At 38.7% G+C, this 27,586-nt stretch overlaps 1 protein-coding gene across 1 annotated transcript in view; it reads left to right on the plus strand.

Moving 5' to 3' along the window:
• The first annotated feature begins 6,872 nt into the window (after positions 1-6,872).
• LOC129267063 (uncharacterized) overlaps positions 6,873-27,586 on the plus strand; it is a 33,813-nt gene continuing 13,099 nt past the window's right edge. The window contains exons 1-5 of the mRNA XM_064102676.1: positions 6,873-7,026; positions 15,695-15,845; positions 22,589-23,023; positions 25,176-25,303; positions 26,279-26,352. Of these exons, the coding sequence (XP_063958746.1) occupies positions 15,758-15,845; positions 22,589-23,023; positions 25,176-25,303; positions 26,279-26,352 (725 nt within the window). The 5' untranslated portion in view covers positions 6,873-7,026; positions 15,695-15,757. The remainder of the gene's footprint in view (positions 7,027-15,694; positions 15,846-22,588; positions 23,024-25,175; positions 25,304-26,278; positions 26,353-27,586) is intronic.

Genomic DNA, 27,586 nt, shown 5'->3' on the forward strand with positions numbered 1-27,586 from the left:
CCTATGACCTGAAATGCTACTCAAATGAATATTGATAGTGATACTTGACTAAATAATTTTTTCAGGTTTAATGAAATTGGAACTCATACTTAAAATTGTACAAAATGATTTTAAAATCATCTTGAAAATTCAAAATCTTAACCTATCACCAGATTTTACCTTACCATGATTAGACTACAACATTCAAGTATTTTTGGTTACCCTGATACCATAATCACTCTTTTCCCTGTCTTATGGCATGCTGGGTCAATACTCTCCCCTTTTATCTTAAATCAAGAGGCTTGACATAGGATAGCATCGCTAACATTAATTTACATTTTGTTTGGACAAAATCATTAAATTATGATTCAAATGACACTGTGTGACAGACGTCAGACCCCCCCCCCCCCCCCCCGAGGCTTGACATAGGATAGCATCGTTCACGTTAATTTTTTTATTCAATTTGATCAACGTACCGATCCGGGCTTGACCAGAAAATACATCTAAAGTGGTTAAGTGATTTGTAATGGCAGTCTGTTGTGATTCTCCCAAAATTGCGCAAATAATGCAGCGCTACACCTTCCCTTCATTGAATTGATTTAAGTACAGAAAAAAGTTATATAATAAAAATCAGGTTCCGCAAATTATGCTGGCGCAAATATTCACTGCTGAATGATACGAACCGGACAAGCTAAAACAATATCAATTCACATTTTTCTTGGACCAAATCATTTATGATTCAGTTGACATTGCACCGAGTGTGATAGACGTCAGACCCCCCCCCCCCCCCCCCCCCCCCCCCCCCCCCCGGCTAGCCAGGAGGCTCCAGCTCCAAGACCAAGTCCAAGTCCTCGATCGAGAGATCATTCACTAAGTCAATAAGTGAATGATTTTTACTCATACATTGGTTGCTAAAAGCATCGAGGCTGTATTCGACCTGGCTTAGGGCAAAATTTTTCAGAATTTTCTGTCAGAGTCAGACTTTTTGGGGGAACATTTGGTGCGAGTTTCACTTTACTTACTTAGTTTCAGAGGCATAGTCCGAGAGCGGGTCGGGTACGTGACAAATTTAAAAAATGGTTGACTTGATCAGGTGATAATATGGATGGAGCCTCATCAGTTTGAAACTGAGAACAAAAGTTTACTTTCAAAACACAGACAGTCACATACAGATTTCATTTAAACTTCCATCACATCGTTCACGTTCAGAGACGTGCGCATTGCACAAATGCCAGTGCATACAGGAACCCGGGGATTTTGCACCCGTGTTATTAGAATTATTGTTTCGCGGAACTATGATTTCCGTATTGGACATGTGTGCATTACAAATCGCACTCAGCTGGTGAAGGAAGTGGTCCCACTTTTTTGTGCCGTGCCGGGGTATATATTTTTACAATTACACAAGTCACACAAAATAATATGGGCATAATTTCAAGTTTGGATGTGATTGAGGCAAGGGCTTACCTTTACGTTACCACTGCGCTTTTCGGACATGGATCCTGTTATTGTAAAACTTCTCCTGAATACAACCTAGGATTTTTTCATGATAATACTGGAGACATACCGGTACGTACCGCGCGGTGCATGCTCCGTATGAGGGGGGGGGGGGGGGAAGGGGGAGAGCGGGAGCTGAGGGTGCCGGTGCGTGGTGATGGTCGGTGCCTCGGTGGTACTTCACAGGGATGCTGGCCGCTAATTCCACAATATGTTCATGGAGGAATTAATCGTTGTTTCAATTCACTTGACAATATAGAAAATTAGAATATTTCATAAGAAAAAAATAGTGAGTGTATGTCACGCAGTCTCCTCATTTGCATACGGACTAGGATGTGCATATAAATGTTTTGTGAAACTTCAAATGTCATAACTTTCTTATTTTATATCCGATTTCGATGAAATATTTTTTTAACAAAGGATGTGAGTCAGGCGAGACTATAGGGGAGGTGATAGCTTAAAGGTCAAGCCCACCGAAAAAATGGAAAAATGTTGATTTGAATAAACAGAGAAAAATCTAACAAGCATAACGCTGAAAATTTCATCAAAATCGGATGTAAAATAAGAAAGTTATGGCATTTTAAAGTTTGGCTTATTTTTCACAAAACAGTGATATTTATGCACAACTCAGTGACATGCAAATGAGTCAGTCGATGATGTCCGTCACTCACTTTTTTCTTTTGTGTTTTTTTGTTTCAATTATACAATATTTCCATTTTTACAGATTTGACAATGAGGACCAACTTGACTGAACCATAATACTAAACAATGCTAATTCCACATGTTCAGGGAGGAATTAATCCTTTTTTCACTTGACACTGAGGAGTAAATTTGAATATTTCATATAATAAAATACAAAAGAAATAGTGAGTGGATGACATCATCAGTCTTCTCATTTGCATACCGACCAAGATGTGCATATAACTGTTTTGTGAATTAAGCGAAACTTTAAAAAGTCATAACTTTCTTATTTTACATCCGATTGATGAAATTTTCAGTGTTATGCTTTTTGGATTTTCTCTTTTTATTCAATCAAGCTTTTTGTTGGGGTGGACTTGTCCTTTAATATAAAATGGGAAATGAGGGGTTTTAGAAGGAAAATGAAAAATGCGAGCAAAACGTAGCTACAGAGATCGAGTTGAGGTTAGAAATTTTCGTATATTCATATTCAAATCCTATATTTATATTCGTCATATTCCTTATGAAATTGCATTATGAAGGGTAATAAACAAATCTAGACATAATGCAAATATGGCCCTGAGAAGCTGGGGTGCTGGAGATGCTGATCCACTCCAGTGCAAGATTTCTCTGGGGTACAATGCTAATATATAGATTTGATGCAATAACCTTCATTCTGGTGCGAAAAAAATTGTAATTTTCTTTTTCGGATGAAAATCACACTCTAAAAACAAATCAGTCAAAAATGATTAGTTAATAGGGTCAGCTGTGTGCAACTGTTATCGTATAAGAACAGAGTTATTTCTGACTAGATTATAATTATGTCAGAAATGTGACTATAAAAGTGATTGTAATTACACCCAGCTGACTATACTGGTCTAGTCAATTTCACCTATTTGTTTTAAGAGTGCACATTGCGAGCAATTTTGACTGAGGAAAATACACAATTTGTTTTGTTAATTTGTTGTGATCCCGGGGTTGTGATATCTTATCTTCTTTCTTTTTCCTTTTCCTTTCGTTCTGTTTTCTTTCTTTCTTTCTAATTTCTTTCTTTCTTCCTTTCTTTCTTTCTTTCTTTTTTTCTTTCTTTCTTTCTTTCTTTCTTTCTTTCTTTCTTTCTTTCTTTCTTTCTTTCTTTCTTTCTTTCTTTCTTTCTTTCTTTCTTTCTTTCTTTCTTTCTTTCTTTCTTTCTTTCTTTCTTTCTTTCTTTCTTTCTTTCTTTCTTTCTTTCTTTCTTTCTTTCTTTCTTTCTTTCTTTCTTTCTGTCTTTCTTTTTTTTCTAGTTCTTCTCTTTAATTCCATCTTTCTTTGTTAGGGGGGGTGCTGTCCCCCGCGGCCCGCCTAGGGGGAGGTGTCCCCCACCCCCGCTTCCACTGCCTATATGCATTTCACTGTCTATTTCCTGATCCGGAAAACAGCAGAAAAAGCTGAAAAACAATCCCTAAAACGTACTTGAACGTTTTATCTATCCGATAATCCTGGGGAGCGTTTCATGAAAAGGACTTGTCGGACGTTTTATCCGACTAGTTCTGTTTTATCCGACAGTTACTATAGTAACAGTGCTTCTCAACCAATCAGAATCCAGGAAAGTTGTCAGATCTGACAACTTGTCGGACGAAAATATTGATGAAATGCCCCCGGGGCTCAGTCCGGCTAGTCGATATGCAAAGATTAATTGGATTTGCCCAAGTAATGCATCATGATGCCACGTTGATTCGTTGAACTGTATAAAATAGAGATTAAACTACAGCCAGAATCAGCACTCCCACGCCCAAAATAAATAAATAAATCAAATAGATAAATGAACAAATGAATAAATAAATAAATAAATAAATAAACAAAAGACCAGAGGAGGTTTCATGAAAGGACTTGTCGGATGTTTTATCTGACAAGTCCTGTTTTACGTTCAAGTTCAAGTTGGTCTTTATATTGGAAATTTGTTTTGTTCATAACTTCAAGTCAATAAACATCAAAATACCATTATATCAAACATAATAAAGCCATTATTAAATGCCTCAGTACTGCCTCCAAGGAGGTTTAAAATACATGTATGTAATCAATTATTTCATTACAAACAAAGCAAATTTCATTCCAGTAATACTAGTGCATTCATTCGAAAGCAACAGCCAGTGCTTATCAATGAAACTTGTCAGGGGTCCCGTCTTACAAAGAGTTATAACGATTGATCCGATCAATCGTAACTCTATGGAAATCCATTAATGTCATAATTTTTTCTACGAACAATTTGCACAATGTCCTTTGCCCGTCCTTTGTATGCAAAGAGAAGCAAAGTGAATTTTCAAGAAAACAATGAATGCATGACTAAGTAGCTAGAAAATATTTAGAACGAACATGCATACGTTGCTGGCCGTCCATAGTTGCGATTGATCAGATCAATTGTAACTTTTTGTAAGACAGGGCCCTGGGCAGATCTGACAGCAAAAGACTGGTTGATGCAGGGGCGGATCCAGCTTCCGCCAATAGGGGGGCCCGAAATTTTTTTACCCATATTTTCCCGATCGGCCGCTCAAAGTTGATTTTTTGTTTGTTTCTTTGAAGGGGTTGTCCCAGTGGCGTAAGGAGCCAACAATTTATAGGGGGCTCGATATGGCGAATTGCGTAATATTAATAAAAAGTCGCAAGCGAGCGAAATGAGCGAGCAAAATTTTTTGACATTTCAAAAATCCAAGTTCGTGATAGATTTTTACATAATATTTGGAAAATGATTTTATATTTCACCCTTATCCCTTTCCTTTTCTCTTTTTTTTTCTTGGTCGTGAAATCTTTTTTTTTTTTGGGGGGGGGGGCAAAACGCCCATTTCCTAACAGTTATTTCTTAGCTTCATTCTTATAAACAACATAAATGTATAATAATCTCATAAGCCCTTTTGAATAGTGTGAGCGCGAAGTGCAAGCTAAAGAAATGTTGATATTTCATGCATTTTGTCCTGAAAATTGAACATTCTGGGCAATGTTTGTGAACCTCAAGAAGATGCGTATATAACTAGAAAATTACTGCGAGCGCGAAGCGCGAGCAGAAATATGCATTCTGGCCTTGTCGCAAAGGGACCTGTTAAGGACGTTTTGCAGGTAGCCATTAAGATGATACATATTTCAACGAATAAATAATGCGAGCGCAAAGCCCGAGCTGAAAATTTTGACATTCCGACCTAAAAAAAATTACGTTCTATGCACATTTTGTAATCATAAACAGTATAGGTATATATAACCAAACAATTGATGCGAGCGCGAGAGGAAAACAATTAGATTTCAAACCTAAAAACGTCACTCTCTATTCATGTTTTATAAATCATGAAAAAGGATGCGTATAATTTGGTATCTTCCTACATTAATAATGCGGGCGCAAAGCGCGAGCAGAAATTTTTTGATATTCTGATCTGAAACTGGATAATTTTAGCACATTATGAATAAAGATCAAGCTGCGTATTTTAATAAACATGCGTGCGCGTGTTTAAGAGTTAGACAGATTCTGAATACATTTTATTTTTTATCATGAAAACCGATAATGCGAGCGCGTGGCGCGAGCTGAAAATACTTGATATTCCATAAGAAAAGGGTCAATTTAAGCATTATTTAAAGCACTGTGTAGGGAAATTGTGAGGTGGATGTGGATATATAGCACTCAATAAATGATGCGAGCGCGAAGCGCGAGCTGATGTTTTATTATCATTTTGACCTAGGATCGGGACATTCTAGGCCTAAGGACATTTTGTCATCATATGAAAATGATGACTTTCTTCCTATTCCTCTCCCTAAGCGCGATATGAAACTTGTCGATATCCCTTTCTGAAAAGCGGACAAGTCAGTTACTAGGAATTCCTAATTTTTTTATTATATTAATAATAATAAGCCTAATGAGTGCGTGAAATTTGTTGACATTGAGGCCTGAAAACTGGATATTTTAAGCACTTTGTATTCATGAATAGGATTCATGGGTTGATATATTTTTAACAAATAATGCGAGCGCAAATCGCGAGCCGATTTGTTTTTTATAAACTCATAAATGCGGGATTTTAATTAGTGTGTTATAGAATTGATATGTATGTATACATAACTCACCAATCTAAATACGAGCGCTCAACTGAAAAGGGGTATTTTGAGAATCTTATGGAATACACAAAGATAATAGGTAGGCCTACTTGGCAAATTAAATAATGCGAGCGCACAGCGCAAGCTGCAAAATGTTGATATTCACACCTTAAAACAGACAGAGCACTTTAAAAAATCATTTGGTAAATCAAAGAAAATAATGAAAGCTCGATCGATGTCCGAGCTGAAATATGTTTTGTATATTGACTTCAAAACTTGATATTTAGAGCTATTTATATAAGCCTTTTGAGCAAGATATGTATCTCATTGAACAGATAATGCGAGCGCGAAGCGTGAGCGAAAATTTCAAAATATAGTGATATGAAATATTAAAAAAAAAAATGTTTTCCAAGTTTTCCTAGACCTTATTTTATTCACTCGTCTTCCTCCTCTTATTTTTCCTTTTCTTTTTCCTCCTTTCTTTCTTCTTCTTTTTTTCTTTCTTTCTCCCTTTTTTCACTTTTTTGCTCCGCCAATAGGGGGTTCCGGGCCCCTTGGCCCCCCCCTGGATCCGCCTATATGGCTATGTTGATGAACCGCTCCATCCACGGTTCATCAATCCTTGCCGGGGGGGGGGGGGGGGGAGAAGACTTTTTTTAGGGAAAATCCCCTATGATGCCATGATGACGCGACGCGCGCATCACGATCACGATTGTGCCGCGCCCAACTTACTATATGTGGGATCGGATTGTAAGATTTGCGAGCGCGAGCGAGCTCATTCGGATCGGACTTCACAATCAAAGTTCATGAGTAAAACTTGTCTCGGTGAGTTTTTTTTTATTCTTATTAAGTTAGAGGATCTATGGTATGACGTTATCGTGCAAATGTCACCTCTCTTCTTCTAGTTCTATCCTATCGTGAAAGTTAGCTCGAGTTGTTCCTATTGACATTACCTCGCGCAACTATATGTGCTGTACATACGGGATTTAGCTCCTGTGCATTTACAACTATTAAATATCACGAAACTGTGTTTTTTTTAGTAAGCTACGCGTGTAAAGAAAGTGCGTGCACCAGTATCATAGTAGCCTTCATGGAAAGCTAACTGTCACCAGCAGTAGTGCAGCTAGCTAGCTGCAGACAAACACGGACAAAATAAACGGCAGTGCAGTGAATGGATTGTTGAATAGTGTGGCAGAGTGATGATAGGGTAATTATAGACCAAAAGCTTCTGTCTCTGTTATATTGGTTGTTCCGCTGAACTCCGTTGTACAGCCAGGTCCAGGCCCCAGCCCCAGGGACTCTGACAAAAGTCTCACTCTCAACATGCTCAATGGCAAAAATAGACAAGTTTTAAAAACCTGATAAAACCATTTTGTAATTATTACTAATGTACATAACCTAGGCCTAGTCGTAGTATTAAATATGAGTGCCGTAATGATATTTGGACTAATTTCTTACCCTAATTTTGCGGCCTAAATTCCCGCCTTGAAACTGGTCATATAAATCAATAATAAATATCTTCATGAGATTTCCAATCGTTCGTTGGACTGTGTAAGCTGCCATCTTCTTGGTTCTGAAAATCATGACAGACTCCACCCACAGAAATGAAAATGCTATTTTTTCCTTTTAAGTTTATTTTTTTTCCGTTTTGGTGCATTTAAGGCCAAAATGGAATAGGCCTATTAATCTTAATTTTGGTCCAGTTCTTTTGAATTTGATATATTATGAAATAAAGACAAAAATTGAAGAGCCCCGTCAGGTATTTTTTATTGTTAACCCCCTAATGGCAGCTGCACGATCGCAAGCCGTCTATGTTTGAGAAATCAAATTTCGCAAAAGATATACATGGTCTACATATAGGTCTACTTGAGCTGTTTAAATTTTCCCTTTGCAAAAACGCTCCAGTTAAGAAGAAGAAGAATTTGCAAGAGAAAGATGACATTAAAAGAAAAAAAAAACAGGATGCAAAAACCAAGAGCTGAGAAGTCTTGTAATATATTATTATTTGTAAAATCCAGTGCACTTGATCCACTGTGATCTGAATTTTAAATAAATTGTATGAACATTCCCATTTCCAGTTACAACTTAATATTTAAAGAATTAAACTTTTGACTAGTTGTATGAATACTGAAATTGAAATGAAAATTCCAGTGAATCTTTAGCCTCTGTGTAGGAAATGTAGAAATAAAAGAAAAGTCAATTAAAAATCGTAATGACGGTATCATCAGCTGTGATTTCAACTTTTTTGAAATTGAAGCAAATTTGGAGTTATCTCCGACCACAGTGGCGTAACAGGCTGGGGGGGGGGGCAAGCTGCCCCCCCCCTGGCGGATTTCACCGGGAAAATAAAAGAAAACGGGGGGAAAAGAAAAAAGGAGGGAGAAAGAAAGGGAAAGGGGAAAGAAAGGGGAAAAGGAAAGGAGGAAAAGGAAAGGGAAAAGTGAAAAGAAAACGAAGAAAAAACTTTTTTTTTTTAATGGAAAAGGAAGGAAAGTGGGAAAATGTACGAAAGAAGAACATTTGAGAAAGAACAAATCATTCAAAATTAGGCCTATGTAATTCAACAGCACACGGTGGGAAATAAATCAAAAGATGTCAAAATGGCAAACAATAGCAGGAAACGAAGGTAGAATGTAATTAATCAAAAGCTAAATTGGAAAACAAAGAAAAGGGACAAGAAAAAAAAATAATAACACGACCGGGCTGCCAATCATTGAAATTAAAGAGCGGGAAGAAAGATGGACTGTATACAACATTGTTCTATAAGCTTGCTAAATTTTATGCAAATAAGCTACCAGGGCTTTGCCCCAGACCCCACGCAGTAGGGGCTCTTCATTCAAATGGCTCTATAACGCCCCCGTTCAATCACTGGCATACAGGTGCGGGGGGGAGGGGGTGGTCTTGGTTCCACACCCAAGAAGAAATAAAAGAAATTATAGGAGACAACGGATATAATGAAATGTGTTATTTGCTGAATATAATGGAAAAATCTATCACATAATTAGAATTAAATTTCAATAGACAATTTCTTTTTTCCAGCTCGCTTAGCACGCTGGTGACTTTTTACAAATTTTCCCCACCTTGCCATGTTTTGCCTCCTCAAAATATTTGGTTCATTACGCAACTGGGTTGAATGAATGTGTTATGTAAAAGCTATATTCTGTATAAGCCCGCGATTTGATTAAAATAGCGGCAATCTGCGAGGTTTTGATATCAAGAAGTTCCGGGGGCTCCGCCCCGGACCCCAACCGCACAGCACTGCGTATGGAAGGGTTGGGCCATGGCTCCAAAAAGTTCTACACACAAGAACAAAAAAAAGGAGGAAAGAAAAGCAAAGGAAAAGTGTAGGATATGATTTTATTTACTGAATATAATGACAATAATAGCTCAAAGTTAGATTCTCACGAAAATGTGATTTTTTTCTCGCTCGCTTCGTTCGCTCGGGACTTGTATAAAGCAGCTTTTTAGCACATGTGCTATACTGCCCCCCTTGTTTTTTTTATGTTTTTTTTTTACTCTTCACGCTATTGCAGCATAGAATCCTGTTCACAGTGGCGTACAGACCACAAAAAAAGGGAATCTAAAGACAGAAGAGTGAAATATGTTATTCTCTGGATATCATGTCAAAATCTATCACAAAATTGGATTTTTGTATTAAAATGGTCAAAATCTTTGCTCGTTCGCTTTGCTTGCTCGCAACTTTTTTTTAAAGATCAATTTTGCCCGATACGCAATATCTGGCCTTCTCAAAATAGTCGCCTCAATACACCATTACGCCTGTTCATACCATAATATGACAGGGAAATTTTTGGCTCTTGCCCCCCCTGGCCACCGACCCCTGTTACACCGCTGTCCGACCAATGAGTTTGCAGTAAAGCAGACATCTGATTTTATTCTACATTTCTCAGCATACATGTATTTGTTGAACATCAGTAAATACCAAGTGGAACTTTCATTCAGTTTCATATATCATGCAAAATGTGAATTTGATTTGAAAAAATCAGAACACATCGGATCATGCAGTATGTGCCAGGCTTAGGACAGCTTTGTGGAACGCTAATTTTGTGTGATTACCCCCCCCCCCCCGGCTTTTGACAAGTGCATGTCAACTGCGGTGCAATTTTTCTTGCAGTGTCATTATTAAATTTAATGTATTTTTAGATGTACTGACCTCATTATTAATGCAGATTTTCAGACTTTGCATGGCATGGCAGAAAACATAGCATGTGTCTAGGGTGCTTGTTGAGCTCTTGATGTGTGTAGGCCTATATTTTCTTTTAAAAACCTGTGTGATCGCTCATATTGATAGTTGATACATGTATGGCTACTTTCCAAAATTGTAGCATCATGTGATATTTCCCATGTATACCTGTCTTGTCTTTCTAACATTTGATGACACAAACAAAGTGTTTATTTTTACAGCAAAGAGCATACATTTTATTAGTTCATAAGTTCTTTAGGAAATTGCTCGAGTAGTCTAGAAGTATCTGAATGTCTTTTAGTATAAAAGCAGTGATTTAATGTCTTATATCAGTTAACATTGTGACCGAGGAATACAAGCATAACTAATAACTAATCATATAGTGGGCCAAGCTATCCAGTGCTTGCATGGCATTGCTCTTGCTCATGGCCATGTTAACCATTAACAATGGTCCGATATCATACATTAGAACTTCTGCTTCTGATTGACAACACCTTCATGTTAAAATAGTACTTTTTAGTGGCTGAGCATTGAGGATATAGCCTACTGTAGATGAATTCACCTTTCTTGGCGCAATTATTACTTAAGAGGGTGGTGGTGAAATTGACATGAACGGACAGCAGAATCAGTAAACCTAGAAATGTTTCCGTAAATCTAAATACATGTAAGATGTTGAGGTTTCAGAAGTGTGGAAGGAAAATCTAAATCAACAAGTTCAAAACATTAGTCAGACCTTTTTATTTTTTCTTCTCTTTATGTATGCATGACTTGTCACATCCTTTCTTAAAGGAGAATTTAAAACCCTGGGAACATAGTAATGTTGTAAATCGGATCAAAAATCAGATCGAAAATCGGATCGGCAGTTAAGCTTCTAAAATCGAAATCGAATCGAAAATCGAATCGGCGATGTTTAAAAACAAAGGAATACATCAAAATGTTGTTCGCGGTCGCGCGCATCTTCCTGACAAAGTCACAAAGACGAATGCATTGGAATGGAAGTCGCCAACATGCGCGATCGTTTGGAACATGTTTTAAAGCCAGGGGTTTTGAGGTGTTATTGCTTTAAAATAAACCGAGTGATTTTTATTAGAAAGATAAACGAAAGACGCATCTTCCGAGCAAAGGCGCAAAGGAAAATATTTCTCATAGATCACAGGTTAATGAACGATCGGCGGGACATCTTTTAGAAGTATTTTTAGGTGCTAGCGATTTAGAATTATTGGAATGATCTCTTACGACGCATCATCTTAAAGTCGCAAGTGCAATTAAAATGAAGTAGACGACGCAAGCACGCACGATGATTTGAAATATGTTATTAAAATGTTTTGGGTAGCTAGCGTTTTCAAATCAATTTGAAGTTCACGGCGGGGTCCGCTATCACCACGAGGTTGAAGAGAAGATGTCTATCATCATAAAGGGGGTAAGAGAGTAGCGCAGTGAGCTCCGTCGGTAATACGACCTTTCAAAGTTCACGGCGGCATCCGCTATCACCACGAGATTGAAAATAAAATGTATATCATCATAAACGATGTAAGAGAGTAACGCAATAAGCTCCGTCAATAGTACAGTCTTTAAAAGTTTATGGCGGGGTCAGCTATCACCACGAGGTTGAAGAGAAGATTTATATCATTATAAACGATGTAAGAGAGTAGCGCAGTGAGCTCCATCGGTAATACGACCTTTCAAAGTTCACGGCGGCTTCCGCTATCACCACGAGGTTGAAAATAAAAGGAATATCATCATAAATGATGTAAGAGAGTAACGCAATAAGCTCCGTCAATAGTACAGTCTTTAAAAGTTTCTGGCGGGGTCCGCTATCACCACGAGGTTGAAGAGAAGATTTATATCATTATAAACGATGTAAGAGAGTAACGCAATGAGCTCCGTCAATAGTACGACCTTTCAAAGTTCACGGCGGCATCCGCTATCACCACGAGGTTGAAAATAAAATGTATATCATCATAAACGATGTAAGAGAGTAACGCAATAAGCTCCGTCAATAGTACAGTCTTTAAAAGTTTCTGGCGGGGTCCGCTATCACCACGAGGTTGAAGAGAAGATTTATATCATTATAAACGATGTAAGAGAGTAGCGCAGTGAGCTCCGTCGGTAGCACGATCTTTAAAAGTTCACGGCGGGGTCCACTATCACCACGAGGTTGAAAATAAAATGTAAATCATCATAAACGATGTAAGAGAGTAACGCAATGAGCTCCGTCAATAGTACGACCTTTCAAAGTTCACGGCGGCATCCGCTATCACCACGAGGTTGAAAATAAAATGTATATCATCATAAACGATGTAAGAGAGTAACGCAATAAGCTCCGTCAATAGTACAGTCTTTAAAAGTTTCTGGCGGGGTCCGCTATCACCACGAGGTTGAAGAGAAGATTTATATCATTATAAACGATGTAAGAGAGTAGCGCAGTGAGCTCCATCGGTAATACGACCTTTCAAAGTTCACGGCGGCTTCCGCTATCACCACGAGGTTGAAAATAAAAGGAATATCATCATAAATGATGTAAGAGAGTAACGCAATAAGCTCCGTCAATAGTACAGTCTTTAAAAGTTTCTGGCGGGGTCCGCTATCACCACGAGGTTGAAGAGAAGATTTATATCATTATAAAGGGGGTAAGAGAGTAGCGCAGTGAGCTCCGTCGGTAATACGACCTTTCAAAGTTCACGGCGGCTTCCGCTATCACCACGAGGTTGAAAATAAAATGAATATCATCATAAACGATGTAAGAGAGTAACGCAATAAGCTCCGTCAGTAGCACGATCTTTAAAAGTTCACGGCGGGGTCCACTATCACCACGAGGTTGAAAATAAAATGTAAATCATCATAAACGATGTAAGAGAGTAACGCAATGAGCTCCGTCAATAGTACGACCTTTCAAAGTTCACGGCGGCATCCGCTATCACCACGAGGTTGAAAATAAAATGTATATCATCATAAACGATGTAAGAGAGTAACGCAATAAGCTCCGTCAATAGTACAGTCTTTAAAAGTTTCTGGCGGGGTCCGCTATCACCACGAGGTTGAAGAGAAGATTTATATCATTATAAACGATGTAAGAGAGTAGCGCAGTGAGCTCCGTCGGTAATACGACCTTTCAAAGTTCACGGCGGCTTCCGCTATCACCACGAGGTTGAAAATAAAATGAATATCATCATAAACGATGTAAGAGAGTAACGCAATAAGCTCCGTCAGTAGCACGATCTTTAAAAGTTCACGGCGGGGTCCACTATCACCACGAGGTTGAAAATAAAATGTAAATCATCATAAACGATGTAAGAGAGTAACGCAATGAGCTCCGTCAATAGTACGACCTTTCAAAGTTCACGGCGGCATCCGCTATCACCACGAGGTTGAAAATAAAATGTATATCATCATAAACGATGTAAGAGAGTAACGCAATAAGCTCCGTCAATAGTACAGTCTTTAAAAGTTTCTGGCGGGGTCCGCTATCACCACGAGGTTGAAGAGAAGATTTATATCATTATAAACGATGTAAGAGAGTAGCGCAGTGAGCTCCATCGGTAATACGACCTTTCAAAGTTCACGGCGGCTTCCGCTATCACCACGAGGTTGAAAATAAAAGGAATATCATCATAAATGATGTAAGAGAGTAACGCAATAAGCTCCGTCAATAGTACAGTCTTTAAAAGTTTCTGGCGGGGTCCGCTATCACCACGAGGTTGAAGAGAAGATTTATATCATTATAAACGATGTAAGAGAGTAGCGCAGTGAGCTCCGTCGGTAATACGACCTTTCAAAGTTCACGGCGGCTTCCGCTATCACCACGAGGTTGAAAATAAAATGAATATCATCATAAACGATGTAAGAGAGCAACGCAATAAGCTCCGTCAATAGTACAGTCTTTAAAAGTTAATGGCGGGGTCCACTATCACCACGAGGTTGAAGAGAAGATTTATATCATTATAAAGGGGGTAAGAGAGTAGCGCAGTGAGCTCCGTCGGTAATACGACCTTTCAAAGTTCACGGCGGCATCCGCTATCACCACGAGGTTGAAAATAAAATGTATATAATCATAAACGATGTAAGAGAGTAACGCAGTGAGCTCCGTCGGTAATACGACCTTTCAAAGTTCACGGCGGCATCCGCTATCACCATGAGTTGGAAGAGAAGATATCTATCCCCTTAAACATTGCCATAGATAATACCGCGACTTTCTCCCTGAATAATGCGACCTCTAAATAGCTGGCACCTCAAAAACAATCTTGAAATATGTTCTGAGCGATCACGCACTGTAACCAGATCTATGCCGATTTTTTATTTTCGATTTTTTCCTTCAAGGGGCATGATCGAAGATCGGCAAGTGATTGCCGATTGTGGTGAAATCGAATGGAATCGGTTGCCGATTGCAAAATCGGTTACAAGCTTAGAACATAGCTTGTGTGACAACAGAAAAATCGAACAAATCAATGAAAGTTTGAGAAAAATTGAACCCCCCCAAAAAGGAGGGGTGAATATGATTGTTGAAATCACTCCCAGTGGCAATGCAACCAACATGTGTGTTAACAATTCCCCAATTTACTACATATTTATTTACTCAAAAGCTTGATAGCCAAAATCAAGCACATGAACCCATGATATTTTTTTGCATTTTAGGAATGTTTAGGTGCTAAAATAACTCAGTGCAAAATATGATGAAAATACAGAGGGATATTACATGTACCTGGGGGCTCATCAGGGCGATTTTGTCCACAAAAATGCTCAGACAGCCCAGGAAACTAACAAAAGAAACACTTGATATTCCTCATTTATTGCAATGTTAAAGCTTATCAAATGTTAGAGATTCAGGCAGTAAGTTGTGAAAAGTAGCCCCAAAATGTAAAAAATCTTTTGAAAATGACATGGATTTTATTTAACTTTAGAAAAGATTAATGTTGAACATGACTGGATGAATGAGGAGATTTTGCTTCATTTAGTTTATTACCAATTTAGAGTGTATGCTATATATAGTGACTAGCTTCAGTTGAATAGCTCTTATTTTAGAAAAGGCACCATTATACTGTAAATGGTCTCATTTTTTCAGAACTTTTAATCTTTCATATCATATTCTATGTGTGATTGCTAGCTTTACATGTAGTTGCAAATCATAGTATGCAAACAGCTTTTCTGTGACATGTATGTTTCATTTGCAATGATTGTTTTCCCTTGCAAGCTTTTTAGAAATGTCACCCGCTAAGACGCGATGTTGACAGCCCTACCCTGTAAAGCCAATGTTCTAAACCATTGCCCCATCCCTCTTAACTTTACCCATTGCAGTGAATAACAGCAGACACATTTAGAGTACTTGCTCTTCCGATTGGACTGACCTTGATTTGCTGGATGAACAGTGGACAAAGCGCACATAGTGCCCCGGACAATTCTCAGACTGGTAATCCCTCTCTACGTCAGATCAACGTCATGGAAGCAGGTCTGATATCCCTATTTATGCAATAGTTTTTTTAATGTAATAATTTTTCCAGCTTTTGAAATTTTGTTTGGATGTAAACAGTTCACATCAGTAACAAAAACAGTAGTTCTGAATAGAACTTTTAGAAATCAGGGACTCAGTTTTAAGCGGAGCGAGAGCAATTGCTCGCTACTGCTCCCCTCAATACATTTCAGGTAGCGCGATATGTCGCTCGCCTCAGCGAATTTGATTTTTTTTTTGTGACATGAAATGATAAATGCAGAAATGCAGATAAACTAGAAATTAGGCAACAGTAGGCCTATTCACATTTGCATTGTTTGTACAACATTTTATTTCCACATATATCTATCTGTTCGCACATCATTTAACCTGAATGTAGAACAAGAGTGTCGGTCATTGATGAAACTGTTAGAGCCAACCTTGAAAACCCCATTCTCAGTAAAGAAAAGGGAACACATTTCAGGTAGCGCGATATGTCGCTCGCCTCAGCGAATTTGATTTTTTTTTTGTGACATGAAATGATAAATGCAGAAATGCAGATAAACTAGAAATTAGGCAACAGTAGGCCTATTCACATTTGCATTGTTTGTACAACATTTTATTTCCACATATATCTATCTGTTCGCACATCATTTAACCTGAATGTAGAACAAGAGTGTCGGTCATTGATGAAACTGTTAGAGCCAACCTTGAAAACCCCATTCTCAGTAAAGAAAAGGGAACACACAATTACATTGTAAGCAATAACACACATTGCAAGAATTACAATAAAAAGTTAATTGAGATAACTGTTGCATATATCTGATTGTTTGTCTCCTGGGTTAGTGTACATTCTTACTTGTAGCTCCATCCATTCTGGAATCAGACATACAAGCTCCCCTTGTATGTAGAAGTAGAGCTTTTTGCAGTGCTCCCAGCCTCCCCTATCGCTTCCCTTATACTGTAGTAGACATAAGAAGAAGATCACAAAAACTGAGATTTTCACATCAATAGAGAGATTTCAACCCCTAGAATAGCATCTTATTTCTTCCAGGTAACAAAACAAAAAGAATATGCAAAATTTAACCAACAACGCACCACCCACATATGAGAGCTGGAAACGCAATTTCACTCACAGAGAAAGGGCCCAGTTTCATTTGATTTCTTGCAGTGGCAGCGTGTTTCTGAGTTTTGTACAAGCACAGTACAAACCCACATACTCTCCCAACAGCAGAGGCTATATTTTGCCCTGGAAGCATGTTTTTTTTTAAAGATTTTTACTTCATTCAGAGAAAGAATAACGAAGTGATATGCACTTGATATTTCTTTGAATTTCATCACATAGTAACGATTAGCTGATGGAATGAAATGGGAAACAAGGATAGAAATGTTTACACAAAAGGGTGGATGAGGGATTTGGGAAGTGTCTAGTGAATTGATGACTGAACTGTAATCATATTGTTTTTTTCATTGTGCGTGACTGCCTAAGATATCATGAGACAAGCTTCATATTGATATTCTGATATTTTGAAAATAATCCTCATAATTAGCAGATTAGCTCAAATTTTAGCCAAGTTTCCTCGTCTGTTGGTTCTAAGCTGACGTTTTGTATGCCCCCGCAGACGAAGTCTGGAGGGGGCATTAAGCATTGCCCGTCCGTCCGTCCGCCCACTTGGTTTCTGCGCAATTACTCGAAAAACATGTAATGGATTTAATTTTTTTTTAGTGTAGTGTGTAGGTTGTGATACCAAAATACAGGCTAAGTTTTAATTTGGAGTCCACAGGTCAAAGGTCACAGGTCACAGCTCATTAGATATGCAAGTTGGTTTCCGCGCAATAACTCGAAAAATATTAAATGGATTTAAAAAATTTTGGTGTGCTACCGCAAAAAAAAAAAAAACAATGACTGGATCTAGAGTAAACACGGGCAATCTCGCCAGTCAGCAAGAACGAAAGAAAAAAATACTTCGTAAAAACATCAAGTAACCCATCGTAAGGACGCGTATCTCACAAATCCAAGTAAGAAAATGTTATTCATTGTTTGAACTAAATTTACATAGGCCTACAGATTATGAACAATCGTAGATAAGGTTTCGGGTTTCAACTTTCAACCTCTTTATGTTTTCTGGGGCAGTGGGGTGCTCAGCCGGTGAGCAAAGGCTGTGATGCCACACTAATTGGCCCACTTTCGATGCGGAGTTTTCATGATCATGAAAGAGGCTATTTGGGGGCATTTCAATTGAGGACATCAAGAAGCCAGAAGATTTTTGTGATTTGATATGTCGATGAGCAGGTTATAAAAGATGTAGGCTTTGCTTGGATACCAAATTTATGGATATTTATTTCCTTCTTATAAATATCAACTTTAAAACTTTTAGGAACGCTTTTTATTGCTCCCCTCATAGTTATAAAACTGGGTCCCTGAGAAATGTGTTAACCCTAGGAGTTCCGGGGAGGGGGACATAATCCCCCCCAAACATCTTTTGCATTGGTTGCATGCATAAACTACATTTCAGTAAATCAATTTTTATTTCAAATAGAATAATATTGCAACTGCAATCCTGAAATTATAAATTGGCTGTAAATCTATTGGTAAGGCCCATGCATGTAAATAAATGTGTGTTGCCTGCTGCTCCACGGGGCTACCTACCCTACCCATGAGGTATACCTGCTGCTTGCTCTCTGGCATGACAAACCATGATGTAATATTTGTTCACTACTTTTTATTTCAATATCATCTAAAAGAATTCAGGTATAGTTGTTAATTCACTTTAGAGGAAGAAATTATACAGCATTCCTCTCATGTCTTCGGAAACAGTTATTTTTTCTACACTCAACAAAGTTAATTTGCCCTGTAGCAACTTTGTTCTATTAACAGTAGTGTACATATCATATTTCATCTTGTGCAAGTGTGATTCACAATGAACCACAGGCAGGGCTCAAATTAAGAATTCAAAGGGGGGGGGGGGGCATATTTTAAATGGGCACTTTAAGGGATGGTCTAGGCTGAAAATATTTATATCTATAAATAAATAGTGTAAAATTCACAGAGCAAAATGCTGAAAATTTGATCAAAATCAGATAGCAAATAATGAAGTTATTGAATTTCAAAATTTATCAATATTTTGTGAAAACAGTTATATGCACATCGTCATGAATAGTCATTAGGTGGGCTGATGATGTCACATCCTAGCTTTCCCTCTTATGTTATTACATAAAATCATAAATGTTTCATTTTTGTCTCACCTGCGAAGCAGAGTGAGAATATAGGCGCCGCTTTTCCGACGGGGGCGGCGGCATCAACACCAAATCTTAAACTAAGGTTAAGTTTTTGAAATGTCATCATAACTTAGAAAATACATGGACATACATGTAGTTCATGAAACTTAGACATATTTCACATAAGGTTATTCAAGTATTGCTGAATGGGTGATTTCAAGTTCGGTGTTCACGGTTGGTGTTGGTGTTGAGAGCGTAAAAAGGCCGCTCAACCGAGCTCCAACACCGAGCTGGGTTCAGAGGAATGATACTGATTGCGTTATCGATAGCACATGACGTCACGTCTCTGCGCTGCGCTGCTAAATCATCTCAACGCGAGAAGTCTCGACGACGAAAATGAAATCGGAGAGAAATGCATGAAATTCTCATCGTACAGAATACCAATGTTTTAAGTAATTCAAGAATTCGAAAGAGTGAACATTATTCTTCATCAAAATATATACAGCTCATATGATTTGTACTCATCTTAACTGTAAAAGCTAATTTTACGGGGATGTTTCATCGTGTTCGCCGCCTGTTCACGAGCTTGAGATTGCCAACACCAACACCAACACCGAACTTGAAATCATGATTTTCCCAATCCCTGGGGGTTGGTGTTGGTGAATGGGGAAATTGCACGTAGATCGTCAACACCAGCCGCAGTGCTGGGTTCAGCAGACGACATTCAACACCAGCATTCAACACGAACTGCCGGAAATACGTCATATTTTCCGAGGTCAATCCCAACACCAGCCTGATTTCAAGTACGGTGTTGTGGCTGGTGTTGGTGTTGTCACAACACCAACACCAGATTTCAACACCGTACTTGAAATCACCCAATATCCTGCCTGAGTTTTGAGTCGCATGACCAAGGTCAAAGGTCATTTAGGGTCAATGAACTTTGGCCAAATTGGGGGTATTTGTTGAATTACCATCATAACTTTAAAGGTTTATGGATCTGATTCATGAAACTTGGACATAATAGTAATCAAGTATCACTGAACATCCTGTGCAAATTTCAGGTCACATGACCAAGATCAAAGGTCAATGAACTTCGGCCATGTTGGGGGTATCTGTTGAATTACCATCATAACTTTGAAAGTTTATGGATCTGATTCATGAAACTGGGACATAAGAGTAATCAAGTATCACTGAACATCCTGTGCAAGTTTCAGGTCACATGACCAAGGTCAAAGGTCATTTAAGGTCAATGAACTTTGGCCATGTTGGGGGTATTTGTTGAATTACCATCATAACTCTGTGTTTTGGTCTACTAGTTCATAAAACTTGGACATTATTGGATTTTATATTCTTCACATCATAGTGGTCTAAAGGCATACATGTTCAGATAAACTTAAAAATTTGAATAGTGACATGCCTTTTTTGTGGGGGGGATTAATGAAAACTATAGCTTTTATAGCATGTTTAAATAGCCTGTATACGCATGTAAAATACACAGTTTTAATGATGACACCGTCTTCGAATTGGTTGCCATTTGATTTTAAGATAGTTGAGTTTAATAGATGTCATTTGACATGGACACAATAATATTTGACAAGGAAATATGCCTTATTTTTTAGTTTTTGCAAAGTCTGCCATGTTTATTTAGATTTGAAGCAGGAAGAATAGTCAAGCATCACACATCCTTTTCCTGTAAAATATGAGTGAAGTTCTAAAGGCTGAATTCAAACATTAATTTCAGAGCAGAGTTGAAGATTTTCATACAACTGTACACTAAACAATAGTGTTAAAAAATATCTATCATGATGGAAAGGATAGTAATTATAGTGATCGTGATATTGTTGAGAAGAAGAAGGAGAAGGAGAAAGAGGTGATAATGATAGCTTGTGCAATGATAATGATGAAAATGATAGCCATAAAACAGAATAAAACAGAAGAAGGAGAAGAAGAGGAGGAGGAGGAGGGGGGGGGGGGGGGTAGGAGGAGGTGGAGGAGGAGATAATGATGACGATGAAAATGATAGCCATAAAACAGAATAAAACAGAAGAAGAAGAAGAGGAGGAGGAGGAGGGGGGAGGAGGAGGAGGAGGGGGGAGGAGGAGGAGGAGGAGGAGGAAGAGGTGATAATGATAGCTTGTGCAATGATAATGATGATGATGAAAATGATAGCCATAAAACAGAATAAAACAGAAGAAGGAGAAGAAGAGGAGGAGGAGGAGGAGGGGGGGGGGAGGAGGAGGTGGAGGAGGAGGTGGAGGAGGAGATAATGATGATGATGAAAATGATAGCCATAAAACAGAATAAAACAGAAGAAGAAGAAGAGGAGGAGGAGGAGGGGGAGGAGGAGGAGGAGGAGGAGGAAGAGGTGATAATGATAGCTTGTGCAATGATAATGATGATGATGAAAATGATAGCCATAAAACAGAATAAAACAGAAGAAGGAGAAGAAGAGGAGGAGGAGGAGGGGGGGGGAGGAGGAGGTGGAGGAGGAGATAATGATGATGATGAAAATGATAGCCATAAAACAGAATAAAACATAAGAAGAAGAAGAGGAGGAGGAGGAGGGGGGAGGAGGAGGAGGAAGAGGTGATAATGATAGCTTGTGCAATGATAATGATGATGATGAAAGTTATAGCCATAAAACAGACGAAAACAGAAGAAGGAGAAGAGGAGGATGAGGAGGAAGAGGTGATAATGATGATGATGAAAGTGATAGCCATAAAACAGACAAAAACAGAAGAAGGAGAAGAGGAGGAGGAGGAGGAAGAGGTGATAATGATGATGATGAAAGTGATAGCCATAAAACAGAAGAAAACAGAAGAAGGAGAAGAAGAGGAGGGGGAGGACGAAGAGGAGATAATGATAGTTTGTGCAATGATAATGATGATGATGAAAATGATAGCCATAAAACAGAAGAAAACACAGTTGGGAAGTTGATATTTTTATTATTAGTCTGGAGTCTCTGGACCCTCTACTTATTACATGTACTGACTACATGTAGAATCTGTGAAATAAGAAGAAGGAGGGGGAGAAGAAGAAGAGGTGAGGAGAAGGAGGAGAAGAGGGGGAGGAGGAGGAGAGGAGGAGGTGATAATGATAGCTTGTGCAATGTTGATGAAAATGATAGCCATAAAACAGAAGAAAACTCAGTTGGGAAATTGATATTTTTATTATTAGTCTAGACCCTCTAATGAATACATATACATGTAGATGTACTAACTGCATGTAGAATATGTGAAATAAGAAGAAGAAGAGAAGGAGGGGGAGAAGAAGAAGAAAAGGAGGAGAGGAGAAGGAGAAGAGGAAGGAGGAGGAGAAGAAGAAGAAGAAGAGGAGGAGGAGGTGATAATGATAGCTTGTACAATGATAATGATGATGAAAATGAAAATGATAGCCATAAAACAGAAGAAAACACAGTCGAGAATTCAATATTTTTATCATTAACCTGGACCCACTAATGAATACATATGTACTAACTGCATGTAGAATCTGTGATACAATTGGTTGTCTTCCTCCAAGTAAGCCATCCGACTTTTGTCTTGCAGGAACCAATGTCACCAAACCAGCAGACGACGGACTAGGTGGTTACGTCCTGGCAAATACAGAAGATAAGGAGATGGATAAGAACAAAGGAGGAGGCAGCAATGATCAAGCAAATAAAAATGAACTGAACATGCAGCCCATGAGCTCTGCTAAGGTGGGCGATAAAAAAGGAGGAAATACCAATGGAGGAGATGCACAGTCAGGAAGAGCAGATGAAGGGAAACTTGATGACGAAAAAGGCTGCTGTGTCCCATGCAAAAAATTCTTTGTCCAATACAAAGAACCTATCTTGATCGCCATTATTGTTGTTCTCGCCTGCTTTTTGGTCCTCTTCATCATCTTATTTGGTCTTGCACAATGCAAACTCAATAAACTTCAACAGTCTGAGGTAACAGGAGATACCACACCAATGCCAGGGACACCAAGTAAGGCACCAAGTAAGACACCAATGCCCAGGGACGGGTGGGTCCCGTGACACAAAGGTTAGCGATTTATCGTGCGCTTGATTTTCACGATTGATTGTACGTTGTAGTCAATGCAATTAATCGTAGAAAAAATGTTCTACGATCATTGCTAAGCTTTGTGTTACGGGCCCCACTTAAGAATCAAGTTTCTTGTTTGTATTAAAGATAGATCCATGCCAGGGTGATGTTTCATAAAGCTGTTCGTAAAGTTGAAACCAATTTTACAAACGACTGGAAAATGTTCTTATACATAAGTCAGCTACATAGGGATGTATCATATAGCACAAGAAAGGGTCAACAGTCGTGCGTAAAGTCATTCGTAACTTACGGACAGCTTTATGAAACGGGGCCCCCGGTTGTGGTAGCAATCTCAAATTGAGTTAAAACCAGGGAAAAACTACAAAGGGGCTCAGGGCTATATCACCCCCCCCCCCCAAAAAAAATGCTCGAAACAGCCCTGGAAAATCCACATTCACTGTAATGTCATGTTGCATATTTATGCAGTAGGTTGTGACGAATAGCTCCCGAAAATGGAAAAAAAAGGAACAAAAAATTGCCAGGTTGGAAAAGAATTTATTTCAGTGACCACCCAGAAATTCTGGTAGAAAATGTGTAATTGCTCCGAAATGAGCAAAATAGCATCCTACCAGATGTCGGGTCTTTTTCCAAGTAATAACATTACACTATCCCACATGTGCTTATCCGCGTTGGTGATCTCCAGTGGAAATGTTTGTCAGCTTTTATTTCACATAGTTATGTTCATGCATAGTTCTACAATATTGTGTCAATTAGCCTTGATTTTAAAGACTTTCTCCTGGAATCCTTGTTTGCTTCAAATGAACACATGATTATCGGGTTAAGTAATAACACATCCCTAATTCCTTTTCATACTTTTTGTTTGTTTGCAAATCTAAGTTTTAGGGTTAAAACAAAAACGCCTTTAATTTGTTTTTAATCGGTGAAAGAAATTTGGCACTCCCAGGAAAATATCCCTTATAGCATTTGTTCATATTTTTTTCCTTCAAATTTGCATAGTTCAGAAAAGATGTGACTGGGTATTATGATAAATATGATAAAAAGATATAACAAAACAACATGCAGCAAAAAATAGAAAATAAATTGTGAAAATTACCCTTTTTTGAACTTTAGAAATGTGACGATTTCTCCTTCAATGTTTGCTCAGTTAAGGCCACTCATCTTCATGTGCCATTTAGCAATACTGAACCTAACAAAGATTGATCTGGAAACATTTCATGAAAGGACTTGTCAGACGTTTCACCCGACAAATCCTGTTTTATCCGACAGTTACCATAGTAACAGTGCCTATCAGCCAATCAAAATCTAGGATAGATATCAGATCTGACAACTTGTCAGACAAAGCTTCTGATGAAATGCTCCCCCGATCAACCTCAACTGTATGGAAATCCAAAGATGTCATAATTTTTTTTCTACCGGAAATTTGCACAATGTCTGGTGTACATAAACAAAGTGAAGCACAGTGATTTATCAAGAAAGCGAGGAGTGTATGAATATACATGTACATCATATCTAGAAAATATTTTGAACAAACTCCCATTTTAGATGTTGATGTTGCTGGCCGTCCATAGTTGTGGCTATGATCGGATCTATCGCAACTCTTTGTAAGACAGGGCCCTGGTATCCCATTCTGAGCCAATCCAATATATAAAATGTGCAATCCAAATATGCAAAATATGAATGTAGCGTAAAATTAAAACAATTTGTCCAATTGCAGCATACTTCTTGCATTTCATTTACATGTGTGGAGAGAAAAGCTTTCAACAATGACAGTCCTATACGTATGTAAAAAGAAAAACAGATATTTTGTGTATCAGACATAAAAAGGGGAGCAAGTTGCAGTGCCATACTGGGCCCCGTTGCATGAAAGTTACTATTATGGTAACTTTGTCATCCAATCGTAACTACCATGGTAATGCTGGTCAATAGCCAATCAGAATCAGGGATTCCATGCAAGTTACCATGATGGTAACTTTTATGCAACAGGAACCAGGAGAGTTATTCCTTGTGAACAGAAGTGAGAATTGCTGAGGCTTACGATAATACTGTTCTTATTATACTATTTTCCTTCATAATTTGTCTTGTGTAGCTCCCAGCCCCAGCCCTCCTGGTGCTATCATCGCAGGTATCATCAAGACAGCAGAGAATTACACAAAGTCATTGGAGAATAGCTCATCTTTGGACTACAAGAAATTAGAAAACAAATTCATCGCTGCGGTAAGGACTCCAAAATACTGGTTCCTACTTTGTTTGTCATGAATATTGCTCAGGTTTCTGTCCTTGCTTTGGAATTTCAGTTTGATATGCTTGGGGGTCTGTAAGGTTGAGTGTGTTACGTGCATCCTTCTCCATCAAAAGATTTTCAGCTTGGCCTGATCTTCAATGTAAACTGAAATATAAATACTAGAAAACACTGTAGTCATTTCAGCCACATACATGTAGAAGTCGACCATGCATGTTCAAGGCATGTTTTGAAACTAAAAGCAAGGGTTATAAAGATTAGGCTAGGCGGAAATAATTTTTATGTTGACAGACATACAGTAATCCTCAGCCTCGACGACCCTTGGTCTTTTGGGAAGACAATGATATAATTGCAGGTGCCGTGGAAGGAGGGGGGTCGGGATGGCTTCCGAAATCATATTGATTCAAGAACATAAAAATCACCATATGATTGTGATTTTTTGCGTGGTCAACACCCCAACTTCTGGCTCAGCCCCCCCCCCTGCGCTTTCAACACCGTTCCATGGCCCTTGACCTTTAAAAACGAGTGGCCATCTTGTACCTTTTCATTATCAAGTTGTAAACAGTAAAGCCATATCTAGCCATACAAACCCGCTCATGTTGCATGTTGAATGGTTATCTATCAGCCTCCAACGCTATATCTAGTAATATTGGATCCAGAGACCGTTACCCATATGTTAGTCCAGCATGCCGTCTTGTGAGAGGGAAGCTACTTTTGTTTCCTCAATTCCGACTGTAGAGGAAGACTCACAAACACATCATCCCTGTTACCCAGTACCACATTGAACTGCAAGTAAATAGCCCACTGGATATTCGGCAGATTTCAGTGCTTTGCTCAACACGCTCTCGTACTGCATAGGCAATTCATGCAGACCAAAATACACTTTTCTAATGCGTTGTTAAAAATATACCGTTTGATAATAATGAGCATTATCCGATTTTTGTTTTAAGGTGATGTATTTTTATGCGCAGAACCCAGCCACGTACATACCATACTATGAAAGGACTATCGTGAAGGAATTCATGTGAGTATATTTTCAGCCCTGTAGATCTTTTGCATATGACATCATAATCTCATAGCGCCCTCCCTTGGAGGATATAGGAATAAGTGTAAACGGAGTTGTCAGAGATGTGCCAGCTGCTGATCACCAGTAACATGTAATTTCAGCATGTGATGATGATGATGATGGGTTCTTGTATAGCGCCGGTATCCGCCTCAGCTGGGCGCTCATGGCGCATGTGGATATCATTATAGACCATTGTGTGTTGAATTTAAAAAAAAATCTTCTTCAAGGTCTGAAACATTCAGTAAGTGAAAGTAAGAAATGTTTGTGATGGAATATTTGGTGGAACTTCCTACAGTAATCTAATATACTTTTGAGAAATTGATGAGTGAAAGAAACAAAAATATGACAACTTGTGTTCGAACAGAATCAAGCTATTTTTTGCTTCTTCACATCCATTTTACCAGTCGGCATTGCATTGAAATTACATTACTTTTAATACTAAATAGGTTCATTATTGCGGACTGAAATAATCGCTAGAGGGTATTCATTTGTCTCGCAATCTACTATGGTCAACAAGGAAATTTGTGATCACTCTCGCAAAAAGTGTTCACTAGCTTACAAGTTCACGAGCTTTCGAGTGCCGCTGCAACTCTTTATCAAGTGACGATAAAGTGACGAAAATGACCGAGCTTCTGTGCTCTGGTCCGTATAAAATGCTAACGAAAGACCCCACAGATCGAATGTGTCGTAAACTGACCAGTACGTTACTGGCACTGAAGAAAGACAAAGTTCTAGATGAGGCTACATACAGAAAGATAAAGCCCACACAGAAACAGCCACCTAGAATATACGGGTTGCCCAAAATACACAAACCCGGGATACCTCTCAGACCAATAGTATCATGCATAGGCTCATTTGCCTATAACCTATCAAAGTACCTGGCGGACATCCTGTCCCCTCTCACTAACTGCTCAGAACACACGGTTTCCAACTCCAGTGAATTCGCTGAATTCACATCGGAGCAGACAATTAACGAACAAGAAACCATGATCTCTTTTGATGTAGTGTGTGTGTGTGTGTATTTGAGTTTTGTCAGACGTGTATCAATCAGATGTGATTATTTACGTCTGGGACCGACCTTTAACGTCACCATCCGAAAGACGTAAAGACGTAGTCTCCCTCTTCACTAACGTACCGATAGAGGGCGCATGCAGTACGGCCCTGCAACGCATGCAATCCGACCCTACATTAG

The sequence above is a fragment of the Lytechinus pictus genome, chromosome 1 (assembly GCF_037042905.1).
Source record: "Lytechinus pictus isolate F3 Inbred chromosome 1, Lp3.0, whole genome shotgun sequence".
Taxonomy (NCBI): domain Eukaryota; kingdom Metazoa; phylum Echinodermata; class Echinoidea; order Temnopleuroida; family Toxopneustidae; genus Lytechinus; species Lytechinus pictus.